The 20,005-nt window shown below is 36.7% G+C and overlaps 5 protein-coding genes across 7 annotated transcripts; 2 read left to right on the top strand and 3 right to left on the bottom strand.

Moving 5' to 3' along the window:
- Nucleotides 1-77: 77 nt before the first annotated feature.
- LOC116171033 (endonuclease/exonuclease/phosphatase family domain-containing protein 1-like) lies at nucleotides 78-8,567 on the bottom strand. The gene is made up of 3 exons (XM_031487675.1): nucleotides 6,743-8,567; nucleotides 1,215-1,399; nucleotides 78-1,164 (listed from the first exon to the last, which is right to left on the bottom strand). Exons 1-3 carry the CDS (start codon nucleotides 7,711-7,713, stop codon nucleotides 668-670), a joined length of 1,653 nt encoding a protein of 550 aa, XP_031343535.1. The 5' UTR covers nucleotides 7,714-8,567; the 3' UTR covers nucleotides 78-667.
- Nucleotides 8,568-12,353: 3,786 nt separating this feature from the next.
- On the top strand, nucleotides 12,354-13,680 carry LOC116171984 (probable pseudouridine-5'-phosphatase). Of its 2 annotated transcripts, none has more exons than XM_031489064.1 (3): nucleotides 12,354-12,505; nucleotides 12,646-12,864; nucleotides 13,188-13,680. In XM_031489064.1, the coding sequence occupies exons 1-3, from the start codon at nucleotides 12,427-12,429 to the stop codon at nucleotides 13,595-13,597; spliced, it is 708 nt and encodes a 235-aa protein (XP_031344924.1). In that variant the 5' UTR covers nucleotides 12,354-12,426; the 3' UTR covers nucleotides 13,598-13,680. The 2 variants fall into 2 exon arrangements, with proteins under 2 accessions (XP_031344924.1, XP_031344923.1); XM_031489063.1 differs by lacking the exon at nucleotides 12,646-12,864 and adding an exon at nucleotides 12,892-13,110.
- Nucleotides 13,681-14,737: 1,057 nt separating this feature from the next.
- On the bottom strand, nucleotides 14,738-16,414 carry LOC116172100. Its single transcript, XM_031489237.1, has 4 exons — nucleotides 15,528-16,414; nucleotides 15,260-15,481; nucleotides 15,084-15,220; nucleotides 14,738-15,032 (listed from the first exon to the last, which is right to left on the bottom strand). The coding sequence occupies exons 1-4, from the start codon at nucleotides 15,855-15,857 to the stop codon at nucleotides 14,786-14,788; spliced, it is 936 nt and encodes a 311-aa protein (XP_031345097.1). The 5' UTR covers nucleotides 15,858-16,414; the 3' UTR covers nucleotides 14,738-14,785.
- A 281-nt stretch (nucleotides 16,415-16,695) lies between these two features.
- Nucleotides 16,696-17,904, bottom strand: LOC116171475 (DNA-directed RNA polymerase II subunit RPB3-like). Its single transcript, XM_031488337.1, has 5 exons — nucleotides 17,702-17,904; nucleotides 17,474-17,645; nucleotides 17,183-17,426; nucleotides 16,993-17,136; nucleotides 16,696-16,946 (listed from the first exon to the last, which is right to left on the bottom strand). Exons 1-5 carry the CDS (start codon nucleotides 17,785-17,787, stop codon nucleotides 16,768-16,770), a joined length of 825 nt encoding a protein of 274 aa, XP_031344197.1. The 5' UTR covers nucleotides 17,788-17,904; the 3' UTR covers nucleotides 16,696-16,767.
- Nucleotides 17,905-18,155: 251 nt separating this feature from the next.
- On the top strand, nucleotides 18,156-19,450 carry LOC116171472 (reticulocalbin-2-like). 2 transcript variants are annotated; one of them, XM_031488335.1, is made up of 4 exons: nucleotides 18,156-18,266; nucleotides 18,370-18,732; nucleotides 18,787-18,937; nucleotides 18,985-19,450. In XM_031488335.1, the coding sequence occupies exons 2-4, from the start codon at nucleotides 18,377-18,379 to the stop codon at nucleotides 19,309-19,311; spliced, it is 834 nt and encodes a 277-aa protein (XP_031344195.1). In that variant the 5' UTR covers nucleotides 18,156-18,266; nucleotides 18,370-18,376; the 3' UTR covers nucleotides 19,312-19,450. The 2 variants fall into 2 exon arrangements, with proteins under 2 accessions (XP_031344195.1, XP_031344194.1); XM_031488334.1 differs by having other exon boundaries at nucleotides 18,212-18,318; nucleotides 18,985-19,449.
- Nucleotides 19,451-20,005: the final 555 nt, after the last annotated feature.

Raw genomic sequence — 20,005 nt, forward strand, 5'->3', positions numbered from 1 at the left:
GAATTTTTCAACAAATGTAAATATAAACATTAACAAACACAATGCATTCAAAAATAATGTTTATCTTTATTAAATATCAATATAATTTACAATTTGGTCAATCACTTAAAACAATAACACAGTAAGGAATTATACGATTAATGTATAATGTGATGTAATTGGATAGATTTGTGGACGAGAAGCGAAATTATAATACTTTCTCTAATTGTGCATAATTACAATTCACAGAATTTAATTTACACACAAAAATCCCAAAAATCGAAAACATGCCTTTAATCAATAACGATTGTCAATCAAAGCAAACTTCAGTCCAAGTAGTTTTGATATGTTAGTACGACTTCGTTCATTTCAGACATAAATATGGATTTATTAATCAAAATTGAAAGGTACCAAAACATGCACAATATTAATTGGATAGATACCCTGTATTTATCACCCAAAGTCTTGCCAAATATATAAGTCGAAAACCATATTTTGTCTTATTAAAGCTAATAAAAATTGTCATCAGATAACCACAATAATTTAAAAATCAATTAAAATTTATAACAATACATCGTAAAATCAATTGTAATCACCAACATCTTTGTCCATTCTCAAAATATACTTTCTACGTAAGATAACAAACATTATATACTTAGGAACAATACAATAATATAAAGTACAATAATCACAGTGCAGTACCGATGTTAGGCGACACATATACCTCCGTCCAAACCGGGCAGTGAGTGGAAACCGGCCCACCCCAATTCCAACCGCACGGAATGGCAAGATGCGTCAGCCCCTGTCTGACAACACCCCACACTCCCGTAAGTTGCGCTTGACCACCCTTATTTGTTAATATATTGTCAACAAATCGATTGTTCAAATTTGATTTAATATTTAAACTATTTGTATTTGTACTAAACGGGAGAACGGCCTGTAAACCGGCAATCTCGTTATCGTTGCACTTTTTCGAAAACGCCGTAAAATCGCCCATTACAAAATATATGCTATCCTCCGGAGACACAGACTGTTTCAACTTTTCCTCGACATTATTCGTTTCGTTAACGGGTAGATGCACGTTTAAAAGTGCCATTTCGGTATTTCCTATTTTAAAATCTGCAAGGGCCACCTGGCAGTCTTCAATGTTGGTTTGACCCAAAGAGTTTAGTCCGATGCTAAAATCTTATAATAATCAATAGAGTAGAACTTGAAACGCGAGTAAAATATCTTACATTTATTGGAGGTGTCGTACAGGAAGCCCAGTTGCGAATGCTTTAGGTCAGACATGCAGAACGTCCATTGTTTACTATTACTCTTGCATTCGACCACTCTTCTTAAATTTGGTTTGTTTAATGAATCACATATTAATTTTAAAGCTTCTATGTCTTGCACTTCTTGAACTGCCACTATGGTCCACCTAAAAAAAGATTTATTTAAAAAAACGTTTATTCGACTCAAAATCGTTACATAAATGAAATTCGTGTATTTTTATCGTTTATGTTGTGTGTAAGAATTTGTCTACCCTTTTTTAGGCTTCCATATTTATACGGTTCTAGCGCATTTCCACAAATGAAAAAAGTAGCTATTGTGCATACTTTATCCGTCCGTCCGTTCCGAAAACTACTTTTTACTGAGGAGTAGGTGCTAATTCATATCTGAAATTTTGGTAAAAGGTAACTTATAGTGACGACATGGCTCCTGTATGACAAATTCCTCTGTCTTTCTGCTTCTATTTACATTTTTGAGGGTTAATGGCACGTAGGCAAAAGCTCTAACCGGTACCTGTGCTGCATTGTTGTGCAATTGTAATTTTTTCGCGCATGTTTTAAAATTAAGTAAAATGTGCTATTGTTTACGATATGTCCATCCGTCTGTCCAGACCCACTTCTGCAATTTTGAACTACTTTTAATCCTGGAATTTGTGCAATAGGTAGCCTATACCCCGAAGGAAGGCCAGACGACCTTCAAATTGTGTTGTCTTAAGGCCTCCCCTCCCCCAAGAATTACTTTCTGAGATGCTATTTCTGAAAGTAAAACGTACACGCGACAACCAATTGTTTTACACAAACTATAGCTTTCCTTCGTGGCTCCTTTTCGAGATGACTAAATCATTGGGTGAGGGAATTGGTTTCGTTTTTCTTGGTATTTCTAATTAAAGAACTCTCAACGAAAGGAACCCTCTATCAAAATTGGGTAATTCGGGGGACTGATTTTATCCTTCATGGTACTCTAATAAAAGGTCTTAACGAATGGGATTAATTTGTACGAACGAAAATTCTCCTCCTTGACCCGTTTTGGTTATAGTTCCTCATATCTCAAGAGCGGACTGTCAGTCCAGGGTACTTACAAAAGGTGTACGGTAAAAAAAACAAATGTTTGAAACTGTTGGTTTCAACAAGATGGCGCACCCGTGCACAACGCCCTAATCATGCGAGAATAACTATCCAACAAATTTCCTGGAAAATGAAAAATATGTTCAATAGGTATTCTCGCACGTTTAGGATTATTGGGGCGGTTGAAAGGAATATCTCAAAAATGAAGTGGTGGAAGAGAGTACCCATAAAGACCCATTTTTGAGTGACTGAAATTAATACCCATTTCAACGGAGGGGCCAGACAACCCTTCAAGAACTTCAATCCACCTGTTGTAACTGTGCGCACTCGCACATTTTTTTCAATAAAAATTTGCGGCCTCCCCGTTTTTCAATGTTTTCAAGAAAATTGCGGAGGACGTGTTGCTATAATTGTCCTTAATATTAAAAAAGTATAAACATAACCCCAAAATATATAATCTTCAAGGTTCTACGTTGTGAATGGACAACCAATTGTTTTACACAAACTATAGCTTTCCTTCGTGGCTCCTTTTCGAGATGACTAAATCATTGGGTGAGGGAATTGGTTTCGTTTTTCTTGGTATTTCTAATTAAAGAACTCTCAACGAAAGGAACCCTCTATCAAAATTTTCCTCTAATCTCGGTTAGGACAATATTAAACGAGGCCTCTAGATTTTTTTCAGAATTTCCACTTATTTCCTGAAAATCTAATATTTCTCTTGAATTTCCTAATTCCTTTGAAATTTTCCTCAAATTTTCCTCTAATCTCGTTCATTTCGTACATATTTCCCAGCTATTTCCAATATGACAATCAAACTCTTCTCACGCGCTCATTTTCCACATTAATTTGCACGCACATCATTAGCGTGTTATATCTGAATTAAGTATGTTTACATAGTATCTGCAATCAATAGAACAGAATTAATATGTAAGAAACCAAACCAACAGTGCAGCATTGTGGTAGGTATACTGTAGGTACAGGATCGTTGGTGTAAACAGTATTCTAACCACAATGTAGCACTGGTGTTATGGTTTTCTACACACTTATTCTTTTCTATCGATTCCAGATACTATGTAAACATACCTACTTCGGATGTATTACGTGATGACGTGCGCGCAAACTTCTATTTATACATACTTAGGCAGTGACTTGGCCATATGCTACATGATCCTTTTTCATTGAGCTGATTGGTTTAACTGAATTGGTACATTTTGTTATGGTTACAATATTATTGCCACAGTTCTTTTCAGAGTTTCCAGGTTAATTTCTACCAATATGGTGTATATGGTTAAAACATGGCGGAGCTGCCAACTACCAATAGAAAATAACACCACTGTATGGTCACACTGGTTCTATACTCTAGTCCAGAGCTGGCCAAACCGTCGATCGCGATCTACCGGTCGATCGCGGCGATCTTGCGAGTCGATCATCTCATCAGCTTACGCTTAACTTAAAACGAGTGCGCCCAAGCGACCAAAACCCTACTAGTTTTATAAAGAGTAGGTAGAAGACTTTTTTTACCACCCACACGTTAGTAAGTACCTATTGCATTGGGGTAAAAAGTGACCCCCCACTTTTTTGACGGAAACACACGTTTTGGGGCACCAGGAATCCGAATCAAACAAAATCTCGATAATGTTGGTCTGTCTGTGTCGGTCCGTCTGTACTCTCATTTCCGGCTAAACGGCTGAACCGATTGGGACCAAATTTGGTACACTTATTCTTAGATATAAAAGGGCAGAACCGCGAATACGCAGCTGTGCGGGTGGTATAGCAAATTTTTTACAATGTTTAAGGATACATTGGTGTGCTTCTTCTTCTTCTTCCTTTTCCAGATTTTGTTTGATTCGCATTGCTGGTGCTTCAAAGCGAGTATTTCCATCAAAACAGTGGGGAAGGGGGCATTTTTAACCCCAATGCACTATATCCCTTTACTAATGTGCGGGTGGTAAAAAGGTATGTAATCTGAAGAGACATTTTTTGAGTGTACATAAAAAATATGCAACTTTCCATCACAATCAGAAATAAGTGCCCACCAACATCAGAAATACGACGGACTAAAGTAAAATGAAAACTCAATTGCACATCATCCTAACAACAAAAACCTTTTTTCATAGTAGAAGTAGCTGGTAGATCGCGAAGGATCTTACTTGTGCAGAGTAGATCAAACGATACAAAGGTTTGGGCACCTCTGCTCTAGTCTATAGGGTCACTGTAACCACGCGCGTTGGAAGCGACATCTATCTGCAAACCAGAAAAATTGCAACTCTGCACCCCATTCGCCAGCTACGGCGACCGAACCGGGAGAAAAAAAGACTACGCTCCCGATACTTGGCGCGTCCAACTGATCACTCACAATGGTTTTTTGAATCTGCCTTGCCTCGCTCGCTATGAATTTTTAAACTGTCCTCTTCCCCTCCAGGTCCAAAAACGTCTCGGAAAACGTTTTTAAAATTCCGATCGTCCGATCGAATGTAGTACCATTGGATGTGTCTCAGAGAGACCTATCACTTTCCTCTTGTGAGTACCAACTCAGTTCCCAACATATTCGCATATGAAAATTTGAGACTACTAGCTGATCGAGTAGCGGATGTTTCTCGTCCAGACCTTCCCTTTTCCCTTTGTGAGTACTCTGTTCCCCAAAATATATCATATCTCCCTTGCTAGTGGTCCGATCAGATTGCATGTGGTATCGCCGAATGCGTTTCAGAGAGACCTATCACTTTCCCTTTGTGAGTACCGAGAACCTAATTAAATCAGTGCGCATTCGGAAACACGACTTTTAATCCAGCTTATATTCAATCCTTGAACTCGTAGAAATCGATTGGCGTAGATTTGACATTGCTGCCTCTTTTCGTTCTCGAGTTAGACGAGGAACAGATGGACAGACAGACTGGCATAACATACACATAAGAGATTTTTTTTTATTCGACATTCCACAGTCTTCAGGAAATGAAGTTCGGTTATATATTATTAAATTAATAAATTAATAACAAGGGACAAACAAACGGTGTCGAGTTACATGGAGGTATCCACGGTCCTTCACTACCAAAAATTTGGTAACAATTAGATTAGGGTTGAGTAAAGATATTGATAAGTGATTCCCTCAAAAATAGGTAAAAGTTAGCTAACATAGTTAATTTTACCTACTTTTCATCATTACTTCTTATTACCTGTTGCGTAGTGCCATACCTTACCTTTCACTTTGCAGAATTTGCTATGTGACATTGAAAGATAACTTTACTAAAAGGAACCAAATAAGTATTATAAACTTGGCGGGAGTAACTATGACTCTCTACCGACCAGATTTCGGAGCGGTAAAATGAGGTTATTGAACCAATAAAATTACGTAAAAGTCCTCTAATTGTAGTGGTGCACATGATAAGGTTGGGACGAGTCCGAGTTCCGAGTACCTGGAAACCGCTGGTCCCGTCACGTACGTGCCATCACTGCTAGATAGGTGTTACATGAACTTAAAAAAATGGACGGATCCTTGGATGGCGAATAGAGTTCGGGGAATAGTTTCACAACAGTTTTTATATAACCATTTGATGGAAAGCACCTCGACGTCATGATTGAGAATGTTTTGAAAACGTTAAAATGCGAATTCTTGGGTTTATCAATATGAAAACATTAAACCCAAAATTTGTGAAAATTGAAAAAAAAATTATTTGGTCGTACAACAACATGGTCAGAATTTGGCATACTTACAAAAAAATGGCATTGCAACTTTGAATTTCCGAACCAAAGTAAACCAAAATCTAAATCTGAAATAATTGAATCAAATTTGAATTCTAATTTGGGTAAGGAAGTTCTTTAAGTGCCTATTGAAATTACAGTGTAGTTTGCATCTAGACTCTGCCCACATGAAAGTTGAAAACAAAATGTGGATATTCATTAATTAACACATTTAGAAATTACTTTTAAAAGTACAAACATTTCTTACTATGTAACACAATAATTACATACCTCAATAACTACAATAAGCTATTTTTACCTGTTAATGACAAACCACTTGAGAGCAAATGTATATTTAATGTGCTATGTATTTTCCATTTTAGAGAAACACTCTTGTTTTCTTTACTTACACCTATGGCAACCTATGATAAAGTTTGTCATATCAGTTTCCGGGCCAATTTCAGACAGAGCAAAGTGCCACTCAAAGTCATTACTCTTATGAAAAATAGATTATGAGACAAATTAACGATCAAGGGTTCACAACCGCTCCGCTAATTTAATATGCAATATTAACCAAGTACCTACTCCACATTAACCCACACGAATTAAATTCGAAGGCCAAAGAAACTTGTATGCTAAATGAATACTAATAAATTTAAGTGCTTCACAATGTAGACCTACTTATCCAATTAAGTCCACCTCAAGCGTAAACGTTGCGACTTACTAATTAAAAAAATCTAGGTACTTACTTATTCTCGAGAATTGTACGACATATAACCTCCCGTACACCAAGATTTTGCGCCTTGTCAATGGTAAAATTTTGCAAATTCCACGACGCGATCCGCAAAGCCTTCTCTCCGTTACGGACATAACAGAAATCCTCTTCGGGGATGGGACGATACGAGTACGCCGATAGTAATTCGAAAATATCGTTAACGGATGACGCGGGCAGTCCATTACACAGTGCAAATTTTAAAGTAGCACTAGGTGATTTGCGATGATTACTAAGTTGCACATTTCCATTAGCATAACTACCATTTACCTGTACTAGGTCTGTAATTTTCTTGTGCTCCTCGATGGTTAGTGTGAGATACGAGGAGATGTTGCTGAGGTGCATCGACGTTACACCTTTTACCTTGATAAGCTGGTCTAAGTTCTGAAACGGTCCCTTCTTGTTACGATAGTCCACAATGTTAGCTGCTAATTCCTGAGTTAACCCGGGCACACATTGCAATTCGAATATATTCGCATTATTTAGGTCGGTTAGTTTGTTACTCTTGTAATTCGTGTGCGAATCCAAGCTGTCGAGGCTTTGCGCTCGTGACGAATTACAACTTAAGTTTCTACGTCGATTAACACATATCTCCGGTCGGATTTCGTCTAGTTTATCGGCACCAATTCCTTTCACTAATGCTAAATCTTCGATTCGTTTAAATCTTCCTATGGCTTTCCGATGTTCGACTATATTCTGTGCGATAGCTCTATTCACACCTGGTAACGTCATAAGTTCTTCTTCACTCGCAAGATTCACATTTAGCAAATCTATTTTGTGGTCGTCATCGGCGATTGTGAAGGTTGCACTTAAATTCGTCTTGGAGGATCTTCGCGAGAAAGGCGAACGGAGCGACTTTCTTCGTATTCGTAAAGGCATACTGACACTGGAATTGTTTTGTCCCATTGTATGCATAAATACTGATTTTGAGTCATGAGTAAAGTACATTAACCACCTGCAAACGATATCAACATTTTAACCTTTGATCCCCATCCATGACATTCTAATCTAATTTAATGTCTGCCAACGTTATCAACATTCAATTCGCCTTCCGCGCTACTCGCTATAAGTTGGTACAAGTACATATACGAGGGGCTTACCGAAACTAATCAAGAATCTCATTTTAAAAAAAACTGGTTTTATTTTGTAAGGTTACAGATAATCGCTAGCAGGGGCGCCGACTACGTGGGTGCTTCGGGGCTTAAGCACCCACAGAAAAAGTTATGTGGGTGCGATGCACCCACAGAATTTTCCGGATGATATTTGTCTATTTAGGTCTTTTTTCTCGATGGTTACTAAACACGAAGAAATTTAGATATATTTTTTTACTTTACTCACACGAAATAGCAGGAAAGATTTCTATAAATATTTTCCGTACGGCGTACAGACTACAGTAGTTGTTGAATTTGAATGTGACTACATTTGTAGAATCTGTACAGATCGTACAGCATGTTTATGATATCGAATTATCGAAATGAAATTACATCCGTCATCCGTTACATACATCGTCGATCGCCATCATTAATTCTTATGAAAAATGAAATAATAGGTACCTATGTATTCGGTACATGAAGTTTTCAAAGCCGCAGTCCCAGGCCAGGTCCCAGTCCGGGGTTCCCAACGTGGGCGATTTATCGCAAAATGGGCGATACAACATTCATAATTGCTCCTATTTTTTCACATTTACGATATATCGCAAATTGGGCGATTTTGAAAACGCTTATGCGACTTCTTAAATTTAATTCCTTAGTTTTAATGACAAAGATTAACAGTACCTACCTACCTATAACTACACACATTTAATAATTGTTATGTGTAGGTATAGTACTACCTATTGTAAAACAGAGGATATGAAAACTGAGAAGCTGTTGCAAATTAAGATTAACGGTATCAAATGCTTGACGCATCAACGAAGGTGTCGCATGCATATGCAGATTATTTTTTGCTTACGCTTACCTAACCTTTAATATAAATAAAATTAAAGTTATTTAAAGACTTTTATTCTCATAATCTACAGTTATGCCTCATGCAATAAAAATAAAGTTTTTAGCGCATTTTTGAAAAAAATACGCTATTATATTCGTTATGGCTGGCAGGCCGGCTGTCCGCGTGAGATCTCCACAACTACAATAGCTAGAGAATTCAAATTTTCACTAAAAGCTCTCTGCTATAGTGTAGATGTGCAGGCACTAGTCTATTTTGAGTTAGATTACTTGTGAGATCGATAATTGAAGATAATAATTTCGATATGGGTTTCGGAGGTGCTATAATTTTACCGTTAGATAGCGCTACCAGTATAAAAACTTATTATTTACTTTGTGATTTGTTTTACAAAATGAAGACGTACCGTCAATTGAAATTAAATAAAATTAATTATTTAACGCAGCCAAAATTACTCGTGAGATCGATAATTTTAAACTTCGCTAATAAAATACTGACCTGCATTACCAAAAATGCGCTTTAATCATGCATATGCTGATTTACAACTTGTTTTTATATAAATCGAAAATAAAAACTTAAAAATCTACTCGGTACTTGGTTAATAGAATTTCTTTCATACACAAAAAAAGACTACACCTACGATAGACGGTTATATCTATCTGTGGACATAATATGTGAGGCTTCTGGCTTGGTGAGCACCCACATAAATTTTGATAAGTCGGCGCCCCTGATCGCTAGGGCCTACGCAATCCCCTTCCTGTCTTTTATGTGCCGATCATCACATTTCTACCAGAATTGTTTGGTTTTACACAAATTGCAATTCGTCGTCACATCACCTTAGATTCTAACTTCGGCCCACGTACTGTACCCTCATATTGACCTCATTTAACGCTTACGATTTTGGTCCTGTATCCCTCTTGATTTTGATCCATGGTACGTACCCGTCTGATTTTGGCCCATTGTTGTTAACCTAATCTGGACTGAGTTGATTCAATGTAACCTTCTGCGACTTGCGTCTTCTGTAATCTTCTGTTTCTGACCCAGCATAATCTGATCTTGGAATGCATTTTTGGTTTTGGCCCAGTGTACCCTTCTGATTTTGGTACAATGTATATATGTCTATGCATATATCACCCAATTAAGTTCTTTTACTATCTCAAAAAGAGGAGATAAAGCAAGCAAATTGTCAGATATGCGGAGTCAGATGAGCCATTTTTTTGGATTTTGCTTTAGCTTTAAGTAGGTATATGTTTTTTAAGAAATACCTCTATTACGATTTGTTTAAAATGCTATTGATCATAATATTAAAGCCTGAAAACTAAAGTAGCTAAATTATTTTTTGTAGAATGTCATATTTCTGAGCGTATGATCATAAGTAGGTATCGTATTTCCTGAGGAAAATTAGTAAATGTGTACGGGAAATCGAAATGGTGTTATCAACTGTAGTAGGTACATCTAAGTGCATGAGAACTTTTTTTAAGGAAGTGTTGCAAAAATGACTATAAATACATGCTCAAGATAAGCTAGTAGTGATATCATGAAAGTTAGGCGTTATCACACTCGATAGAAATGTTTTTATTCAGAACGTTTATGTACCTATAGTATAGCTACTTCTACTTGAATTAGACGTACTATAAACACCTTTGAACCCCTGTAATTGTACCAATAAAGTACAATTAAACAACTTCAACCTATTTTAAACAGCATGAGTTATGACTGATAAGATCGTTGACGTCAACGCGTGCTTTTTAAGGAATCTTTTCGCGCCCAGGACAAAATTGTCACACTTAGATTGACAATATCATGGCCACTGATTGTAGTGTAATGCAGCTCATTAAACATTAAACAATGACAATTGATGAACATTTCCGGCCACCATTTTTATCATTAATTGTCACTAAAAATTCTAAGTTTATGCAACCCTTCCAATTTCCAAGACAAAGTCTACCATTTTCAATCGCTCTGAATATGTACGGTCTTTGACAAAAGTAATGATCGCCTTATAGGTAAACTTTGCAACGTAATAAGGCCGCTTGACATGGAGCAATACTACGCGCAAGAACTTGCAGAAAAAAATTGCAAGGTCAAATCCTTGCATGCAATAAGCATTGCATGGTATTTGACATGGTGCAATTCTATTTCAATTGCCACATGTCTGCCAACAGAAGAAACATATGGATTTGTCAACAAAAGTTGTTAACCTCAAATGAAAATTAAATTTTGATTGCTTGAAGAAACATGAAAATTACAAGAATAAATAAGATTAGTAAAAACAAGTAATGAGTGCGTCTCTCAGCATCACAGTTGCCGCCGCTGTATTTTACTAGGTTGGTGCCACAAAAACAACTAGATTTATCCCTAGAATTGCACGATTCATGCAAGAAAAATAGCACCGGTCCTATAAAAATTGCATGCAAGTCTCTTGCAGCAATTGATCAGCTGGCTTTGAACTGCGCATGCCTTTCGCAATTTTTCTTGCAACTTGCATGCAATTGCAATTTTTATTGCTCCATGTCAAGCGGGCTTTAAGCAATAACCATGCAATCACATATAGGATTCCGTCAAGTTCTTCAAGAAAAAGATACCTTAGTTTGTTGGTTCGCATTTCCAAGTTGCACAATATACTCAAATGTTGGTTGCGTATGCTGCAGGATTTACCCATTCGGCGATCATTACTTAATTTGTCAATGACCGTAATGTACCTACACCATGCTAGAAAATGCACTACAAATATCGCTTCAGTCTCCGTTCTTCGTTCAAATCAACAAATGTATTCTTTTACATCATACCAAGTCCAATATTTGTTTGAAAAATAATTAAAAACCGCGACCACTTATCACTTGAAAAGTTTTTAAGAGCTTTCGTTACAAAGTCGTAAGTTAGTTGTCCCATGAATATGACTACCTATATCCAAAAATTTTAAATTGCGCTTTAAAATTTTACGCGTTTGTTTTCACATGTACTTAAACTTCGCTACCGTAGGTGCTCGTAATTTATTCAGTAAATAATATACTTACACTTTTGAGTAATATATAGAATTCACCCTACTATAGAAGCTCCGGATAATTAACAATTTATTTCATGTATTTTATTTGAGAGACTTTGGAATTGTATTTTTCACAAATGGGAAAGGAGTGAAGTCGCTTTGAAATCTATTTGAGCTGGCGATTCTTTGGCGTATCAGATGTTGAAAAAAAAGGGGATCGAAAACCTGATGGGGACAGGTGGTGTTAAAATATATAAAACAAAAAAAGATAAAGGCATGGAAGAACAAAGCATAAGACAAAATAATCCACCCAGTGCCGTAACGGCCACGGCCCCTAAAAAGCATTCTCCTTCGGCTTTTTTTAAAGAACGCTCATCTAAGTGACGCTACGAGTATGCTGGTTGCGATTTGTACAACTGGTTGTGCAATCATTCCAGTTTGCTTTGTCCAAAACAAGTTTCACAAGTTGCCTACTTTTCTATACAGAGGTGTTTCTCAATCTGTCCTTGATTTATGTGTACAGTTTAATCTGATACCCGAGACCCAATTCAATTACAAATCAAGGAAAAATGTACGCGTACCAATTGGTAGTTTAAAACATCATGGACATTGCCGAAATTTCTGTGTAGCACTGGGTATATGTCATAGATAAAGTACTGGCAACAATGCAGTATAATAATTAGAAGAGGTTAGGAACCATTTATTTATGGAACCAACCTCAAAAATTTTAAAAAATGAGACCAGTTTCATCCACCAAAAATGCTTTCCTTAAAGTAACGCACGTTATTTTTGACTTAGATGGCCTTATATTAGGTAAACGTAATATATAATATGAATATAATGTTAAAGTTGTTATATAATCTGTTCCGAATCTTAATAGTACACCTTTGTTACACCTGGATATAACAAACTATCGTAATCTCACTCACCCATCCATCTGTAACACATTCCAGATACTGAAACGATATACACACAGGCTACGAATAATGTCGTTCAAGTTTATGGCAAAACGTTCGATTGGGAAGTGAAAAGCCAAGTTATGGGGCTAACGGGAGAAGAAGCCGCTCGAAAGCTTGTTAAGTTACTCGATCTACCAATCACATGGAAAGAGTATTATTTACTGGCACAGCAACAATATCAATTGTTAATGCCGAACGCAAAGTTTATGCCAGGTATGTTAATATGTGCTTTGATTTCAGATACTGAATCGATTTACAAAAATGTGATTGCGTCCATTGCTAAACAACATGGAAAACAGTACACTAATGCGATAAGAGTTAAATTATTGGGCAGTCCCGACACAGATGCCGCACGCATTTGCGTCTCCGAAATGCAATTACCCATCACCAAATCACAGTTCCTCACAGAATTTAGACAACGTTCTAAAGTATTCCTAGCCTCTTGTCCATTCATGCCAGGTACACTCTTGTAATTAACGTCGACCCTTTTCTACCACCTTGTTGATAGTGCATAGTGTAATGGGCATATTTTGCAGGTGCAGAAAATTTAATTAAACACCTTTCCCAAAATAAAGTACCCATAGCAGTAGCGACGTCGTCTTCTAAGGACAGTGCCAATTTGAAAACTGCCAAGTATAAAGATACATTTAACCTGTTTAGTCATATTGTAACTGGTGGCTCCGATCCTGAAGTTAAGCATGGCAAACCCAGTCCCGACATCTTTCTAGTTTGCGCCTCGAGATTTGCGGATTCACCCGATCCTCAAAAGTGCCTAGTCTTTGAAGATGCACCTAATGGTGTATTGGCAGCAACCGAAGCAGGAATGCAATGTGTCATGGTACCTGATGAACACATAACCACTGAGCAAACACGACAAGCTACGCAAGTGTTAAAGTCTCTAACTGATGTGAAATTAGAATTATTCGGTTTACCACCGTTAAAATAAATAGCTAATTGTAGTAGATAATTATCCACTTAGTTACCAAAATGTAATGACTACAAAGAAGTAAATAGCAAATTTTATTTTAACTAATTACTTCTACCAAATAACATGTTTACGATTTACTAATTAAACTTTCAAACTTTGAAAGTACCTGGTCGGCTTCTAAGTTTGTTACAGATACACAAGATTCCTTTCCACGCTCTAGAAAAGGGGTAATGTAATTGTTTGTCAATTAACAAAGTCACTTGCCATATCGTGCCCAAATCCGCGGCTGTACGCCAGAGCATTCCCTCACCAAAATTGAAGAACTCGGGTTCTTTGTTTTTATATCAACATAGTACTTTTCGATGAAGTCTCTATGACAATGTTACATAATTTTAGGTTATACTTTTCGAAATTAAGTTTACCGTGCGCCTTTAGACGAAGCTCCATTTTGGCATAAATGAATTCGTATTTCTTTAATATGATTACCAAATCTAGCGATTCTGGACATACTCAGAGCCTCTACAAATACACTTCCTATTTATATTTTGAAATGACAACTGAGACTGTCAGGTGTACCAACCCATTAATTAATAACTCATGTACCAACTTATAAAACAAAACATTTTACGCACACTATACAGGGTACTGAATCTTTTAAGTAATGCAACTGATTATTAGTACAGAAAATTGTTGGGTTAACTAGATTTGAAACCTGCACAAGATCCTTTTATAATCTCTCAATTTTCTAAAACCATCTTGTATTATTCTGATGTGCAATATATATTTTCAAAATATCTTGAACTTTTTTTAAAACCTTTCTTAAAATGATTAAAACAAAAGATTTCCAGAGCTTCCTTAAAAATTTTCTCGCCAGAGTAAGTATATAGTAATTGTAAGAACGTTAAAAAGCATTTTCAAAACTCTTTGATTAGATATTATATGAGTTTCATTAAATTTTACACAGAATTTTCGCATTCTTTACAAGCAACAGTAAAAAACTTTAAAAAAATTTGTACTTTGATGATGATTTCTGAACACTCACCATTACGAATTTTATTTGAATGATTCGGTTTTATCTTCTTTTTGGAAATTAATTACAACCATATATGTCTATGCCTACAACCGCATTGAAAGGGAATGGCATGTTGAAATTCAAAATCGGATATATTTTTGTGTATTAGTGTAAAAAAGGTGTATATTACATAGTCATACATTCTTATCTTCAGCATAACGTTGAGTTACGGCTTGAGAGGCTGACAAGAACGGGTGCGTTACAGGAAGGTCAGTTTTTGATAGAGGAACGCCTGCAGACAACATTGGCCTCAATCCAGTATACCCTGGGATTGGATAATCATGCGCCAAACGTAGTTTATCTTTACGTATAAGCGTAGCTATCTCATCCTTAACGCTTTGCGGCACTGCTCCCTTATATGGGTTGTTACAGGCACCGCACCTACAATCAGTAAAATTTACCTTGCAGTGCCTACACACAAAAGTAGCCAACTTAACCCGGGAACCTCTCTTGAACCAAAAGGTCTCGGTGGGATCCACTAGAGCTCTCATTTGCCTGCTATCCCAAGCCCTGCCCTTCTCGCGCCAACCGAGTGGTAAAGGAGGATAAAGTTCTGTACGTAATTTTACCTACTCAAATTAAAACAAGTTTCCTACTCCATAACTTACAGGGTCAAGCCCGACGTCCAACGTTGACGTTGCGATTTCGCGCGTGTTTTCACCCATAGCTGCTTCTTTCTCCGCTCTGCGGAAATCCGTCGTATACATATAATCGCATATAAGTTTTCGCATTTCAGGATCGGGCACATCATCCATACTAACAGCGGGAGTCATGTATAAACGGGGTCTACTTTTCATTACGTCACTCTTTTCTGCGTCTTTCGCTTGGTCCTATTGTAGTTTGAATTACATGGTGTCATAAAATCACTCAGGGTACCTTAAGCCTGGGAATAGTGGCGTAAGGAGTTGTATCAATGATTGGTCGAGGTTTCATCAACAAATTAAATGGAATGTAAACATCTTTATTCCACTCTACAAAAGTTTCGGGATCTTTCCGAATAAATTCCGCCGATTTTTTCGGAGGAGGTTCACTGCGTGCCTTTGGCCAAACATACTTTTCTCTACTGTCTGGGGTGAACCTACGGTAATCATTTTGGAATGTGGTCTGCCCTTGGAATATGTTCAGTTTAATTCGGGGATCGTAATCCATTCGTAAACCTTTTATATAGTCTATGCAAAAATAAATGACAATTGTAAATAATGTCATTATTTACAATGCACACTACACTTCAAATAAAGAGAACAATTTTTTTTGCACATTTTCCATCAAAAGATGTCACTTTTTTATATCCGTCGGGCCAAGTCTACCGAGCGACTTCTACATTTTCTAAGATATTTTAACTACCTCAACTCAAACCTTCGCCTGTTGTATAAACAAACTATCGTCTTTGTAATTTTTCAGACCTCTAAGGTATACCTATGTAATGTATACGAGACGTTAAAAATGGTTCTAGAGGCCGCCGCTGATGATTACCATTTTAATTTCAACCATGATAAAACCTCTTTTCAAAAATGTGTCGATCTTCCATATTTCAGAGCAGATACACATCCTCTTTACCTACGCAAAGCAGGTCTTAAACCACTTTTTTATTATTCCAATGAAGGTAAATAACCAATTGGCGCTTTTAGAAAATAAAGACCGCCATGACATACTTAAATCAAATTTAGAGCGAAAAGTCGGGTACATAACAAGTAATTTTTTCTTCTACATTTCTCTCATTTTCAATTTATCCTATGAACTTTTTGCCATTATGACTAATCAAGAAGTAAAGAAGCAGGGTTAGTGGTACTACATTACAATTCTGAACTTCGCCCTATTGGTTTAAGGGTGTTTCTGTTTTTTTTTTAAATTTCTTATTTTGTATTTGTTTCCGTTATCCCAATAAATGACGATTATTAAATATTTTTTTAAATTGCGAGAGTAACTGCCTTTGTTATTCTCAGGCGCCATCAGGCTGTACTATCATACTTGTAATTAGATTATGGCAGCAGCAGTTCTCTAAAAATATTTCTTTATATCTATAATTATTCATTCTGTCATAATATCCTTAAGACATAAAATATTCAAACTTTATTTGTTGCACAAAAATGACAACAATTAATACAATAAGAGTAAATTAAATGGCTAGAGCATCAGTTTGTAACTCATGACTGAGCTGCGTCTGTAAATTAGATAGTTTATCTTTCAACATCGCTATACCCATAATGACAATATTCTCTGGTTTCAAAGCTCCTGAAGATTCCACGTTAAAGAAGAATTTATTTGGCTTTGTCTCCCAATTAAAAGTTGCCTCATCTACAATTTTCAATTTAAGACATTACACCGTGTTATAAAGACATACATTGGTCATCGTCTAATTCGGTATATTCGCTCTTCGGCCACTCGTCTGGTTTAGGATATAAAGTATGCCTCATAGCATTGTCCGGATCGTATTCAAAACAAACACCAGCTGTGGGATTCCACTTGGCGTGTTCTTTTCCAAACCCTAAATGGCAACGTTGGTCCAAGATGTGAGAAACTATTCAACATACCTTTTTTAGCATACGCCCTCATTTTTAATTCTTGGCCTTTACGTAACTTAATTAAAAGTATCTCGTCCGTTTCTCCATACTCTGATGAGTCGTCATCTCGATGTTTTGATGTAACAGGTAAAACTCGAGGATCGCTCGATTTAAGATCAGCAGTCGTAACATGCCGCGTTTGATCATCAGTGCATTTGACATCTAACGTAAATTCCACACTACAATTATGACAAAAATCTGGACAAATACAGTCCTATAATCGAAAGCAGTAGTAAACAAAGACTGAGTGAATAAAATTACCCTGGGATAATGTAACCGTTGCACAACTTCATCAGATATTAGCGGTATTAAACCAATGCGATGCGCTAAAAATTCATCACTCAGAACAGTAGAATTGGCTTCCAGTTTAACCCAATCTATTGCTAAAGTTGGGGTTTCCGCAATAAAGACTCTACGCATGCTATTCGCAACGCTAAAAATAAAGAACGTTAAAAGTTGATACCCATTACCTAGGTGAGTGGGACTCACCTCAGTTCTGTATCTTCGATGTAAAACTTCACATTTTCATCTGTTAAATCAGTTATATGTACAGATGGCTGATTTGCGTACGGCATTTTGTAAATGTAACTGATTTATTAACAAAATTTCGGTTACACAGTTAAGGAAATAAAAAGCAAATACAAGTAACTTTGGGGTTATAATTTACAAACAGCAGGAGCAACTAGTGTGAAGTTAGCAACAGCACAGCATGAAGATAATAACATAGAGATACAGGGTGTTTGCCAAATGTTCATAATTTGCAAACTCAAGGGGAATAGTAAGTGGGTGAGAGCAGGCGACAAATTTGATAGTTCGGTCACCGTGGGCCAAAAGTGGTAGCGACCTGACAGTAGGTACATGATTATTATTATTATTAAATCTAGACAATTTGCAGAGGAATTAGGTTCCTTTTATGCAAATTAAAAATGATGTACATGATTTCCATGAATAGGAAACAGGAGGTGAGGAGACTGTTTCAATCCAGCCTGTAAACTACTAGACCCTAGTAACGTTTCAAATAAACTTGGCATCACAGCACAGCTGACGTTTTGAGGTTATGTGTTTCTTTATAAATAAACTTTTTTAATTAAATAATGCTATAGCTTGTAAGTCTTCGAGTTTTATTCTCTATTACAACTGATCGACTTTTTATATAGGTACATAATGCTACACAAAAACAGTATTAAATTTACCCTGAGGGCTGTGATAATTATCCTTACATTCGCACACATACATGCAGCGGTTGTGCACAGCCATTCAAGTCATCTGAACAAAGAACGAGAAAATGATGGCGCCTACAGTCCACGCGACCGGGGACATAACGCCGATACAGAGCAACACAATAACGAATTTGATCACGAGTCGATACTCGGAAGCGCTAAAGATGCGGAAGAATATGATCATCTGCCACCAGACGAAGCCAAAAGACGCTTGAAAATCTTGTTGAAAAAGATGGATCTAAATAAAGACGAGCAGATCGATAGAAAAGAGTTGAAAGCTTGGATATTACGTTCATTTAAGTAATCAATGTTTACAAACGGTTATAATTTTTGTTAGGTATCAATTTTTTATAGAATGTTATCCAAGGAAGAGGCTGATGAACACTTGGAGGATGCAGATGATAATGGAGACGGAAAGGTGTCATGGGCGGAATACCTGACCGACTCGTATGGTTCTGATGCAGATGATGAGGATTCCTTTAAGTTAGATAAGGAAAATCAGCTGGTAAGTTTAACAAACAGACTCCTAGATTAGTAAAACAATGAAACTAGCTGATAGAAGATGATAAAACTATGTGGAAGGCGGCCGATTTTAATGGTGACGGATTGTTGGAAGGGGATGAGTGGGTAGCATTTTCGCATCCAGAGGAGCATCCCGAGATGCTTCCCCATATTTTAGAGCAAACGCTAAGGGATAAAGATGTTAACAAGGATGGCGCGATCGATTTTCAAGAATTTATTGGTGATCGTGGTCTCGATCACGATCAGGAGTGGTTATATACGGAGAAGGAGAAATTTGATCAAGAACTTGACTTAAATCGAGACAGCAAGTTAACAGGAAATGAAATATTGTCCTGGATCGTACCAAGCAATGAGTAAGTAAAGCATGTACACAAATAGTTAAACAAAGAGACTTCTGATAAATCTCCGTAAGCGCGATGTATTTCTTATGGAAGATTTCATGTACAAAAGTCACTTTTTGGTCCGGTCTTGATTACAGGTTTTTTTGTGTATAATTTCCGAAATTTTGAGGTATCATTAATTATGTTTTTTTCACTACTAGCGTCTGATGACATGATTATTAACCTTTTTTCCACTTGTAAAGTAGGCTTTCTCGGCATTTGTTCAAAGTGGTTAATAATTTTTTATTATTAACTAGTAGTCAATAATGAGAACTGTCACGCTGTCACTTTTAGAAAACACAACCCGAAATTTCGCTCAATGAACGTTTAGACAAGTTCTCTAAAACGAATCACCACCATTCGCAATTTCCAGAGAAATTACATACCTAAAATTATCACATTTTGAAAAAATTCGAACGAAATTACTCTTTGAAAAATCTCAATGACAGAACAAAATACGGCCTGTTTGACTTGTACTTCCACGTACTTGATTGACATGTTAAATTAAGAAACAAACAATTCTGTCCAACCGTTAACTCTCTTATCAATATAATATGTTAATTTAGAGGATTTCAAGTGCTAGTAGTGAAAAAAAATAGTATATATACCACGGTAGAGAAGTCTCTTATTGCCTTCGCACCTTACAACCCTCGGCGCAAGCGCCTCGAGAT

Source organism: Photinus pyralis, unplaced genomic scaffold, assembly GCF_008802855.1.
Source record: "Photinus pyralis isolate 1611_PpyrPB1 unplaced genomic scaffold, Ppyr1.3 Ppyr1.4_LG5, whole genome shotgun sequence".
In the NCBI taxonomy this organism is placed as follows: Eukaryota; Metazoa; Arthropoda; class Insecta; order Coleoptera; family Lampyridae; genus Photinus; species Photinus pyralis.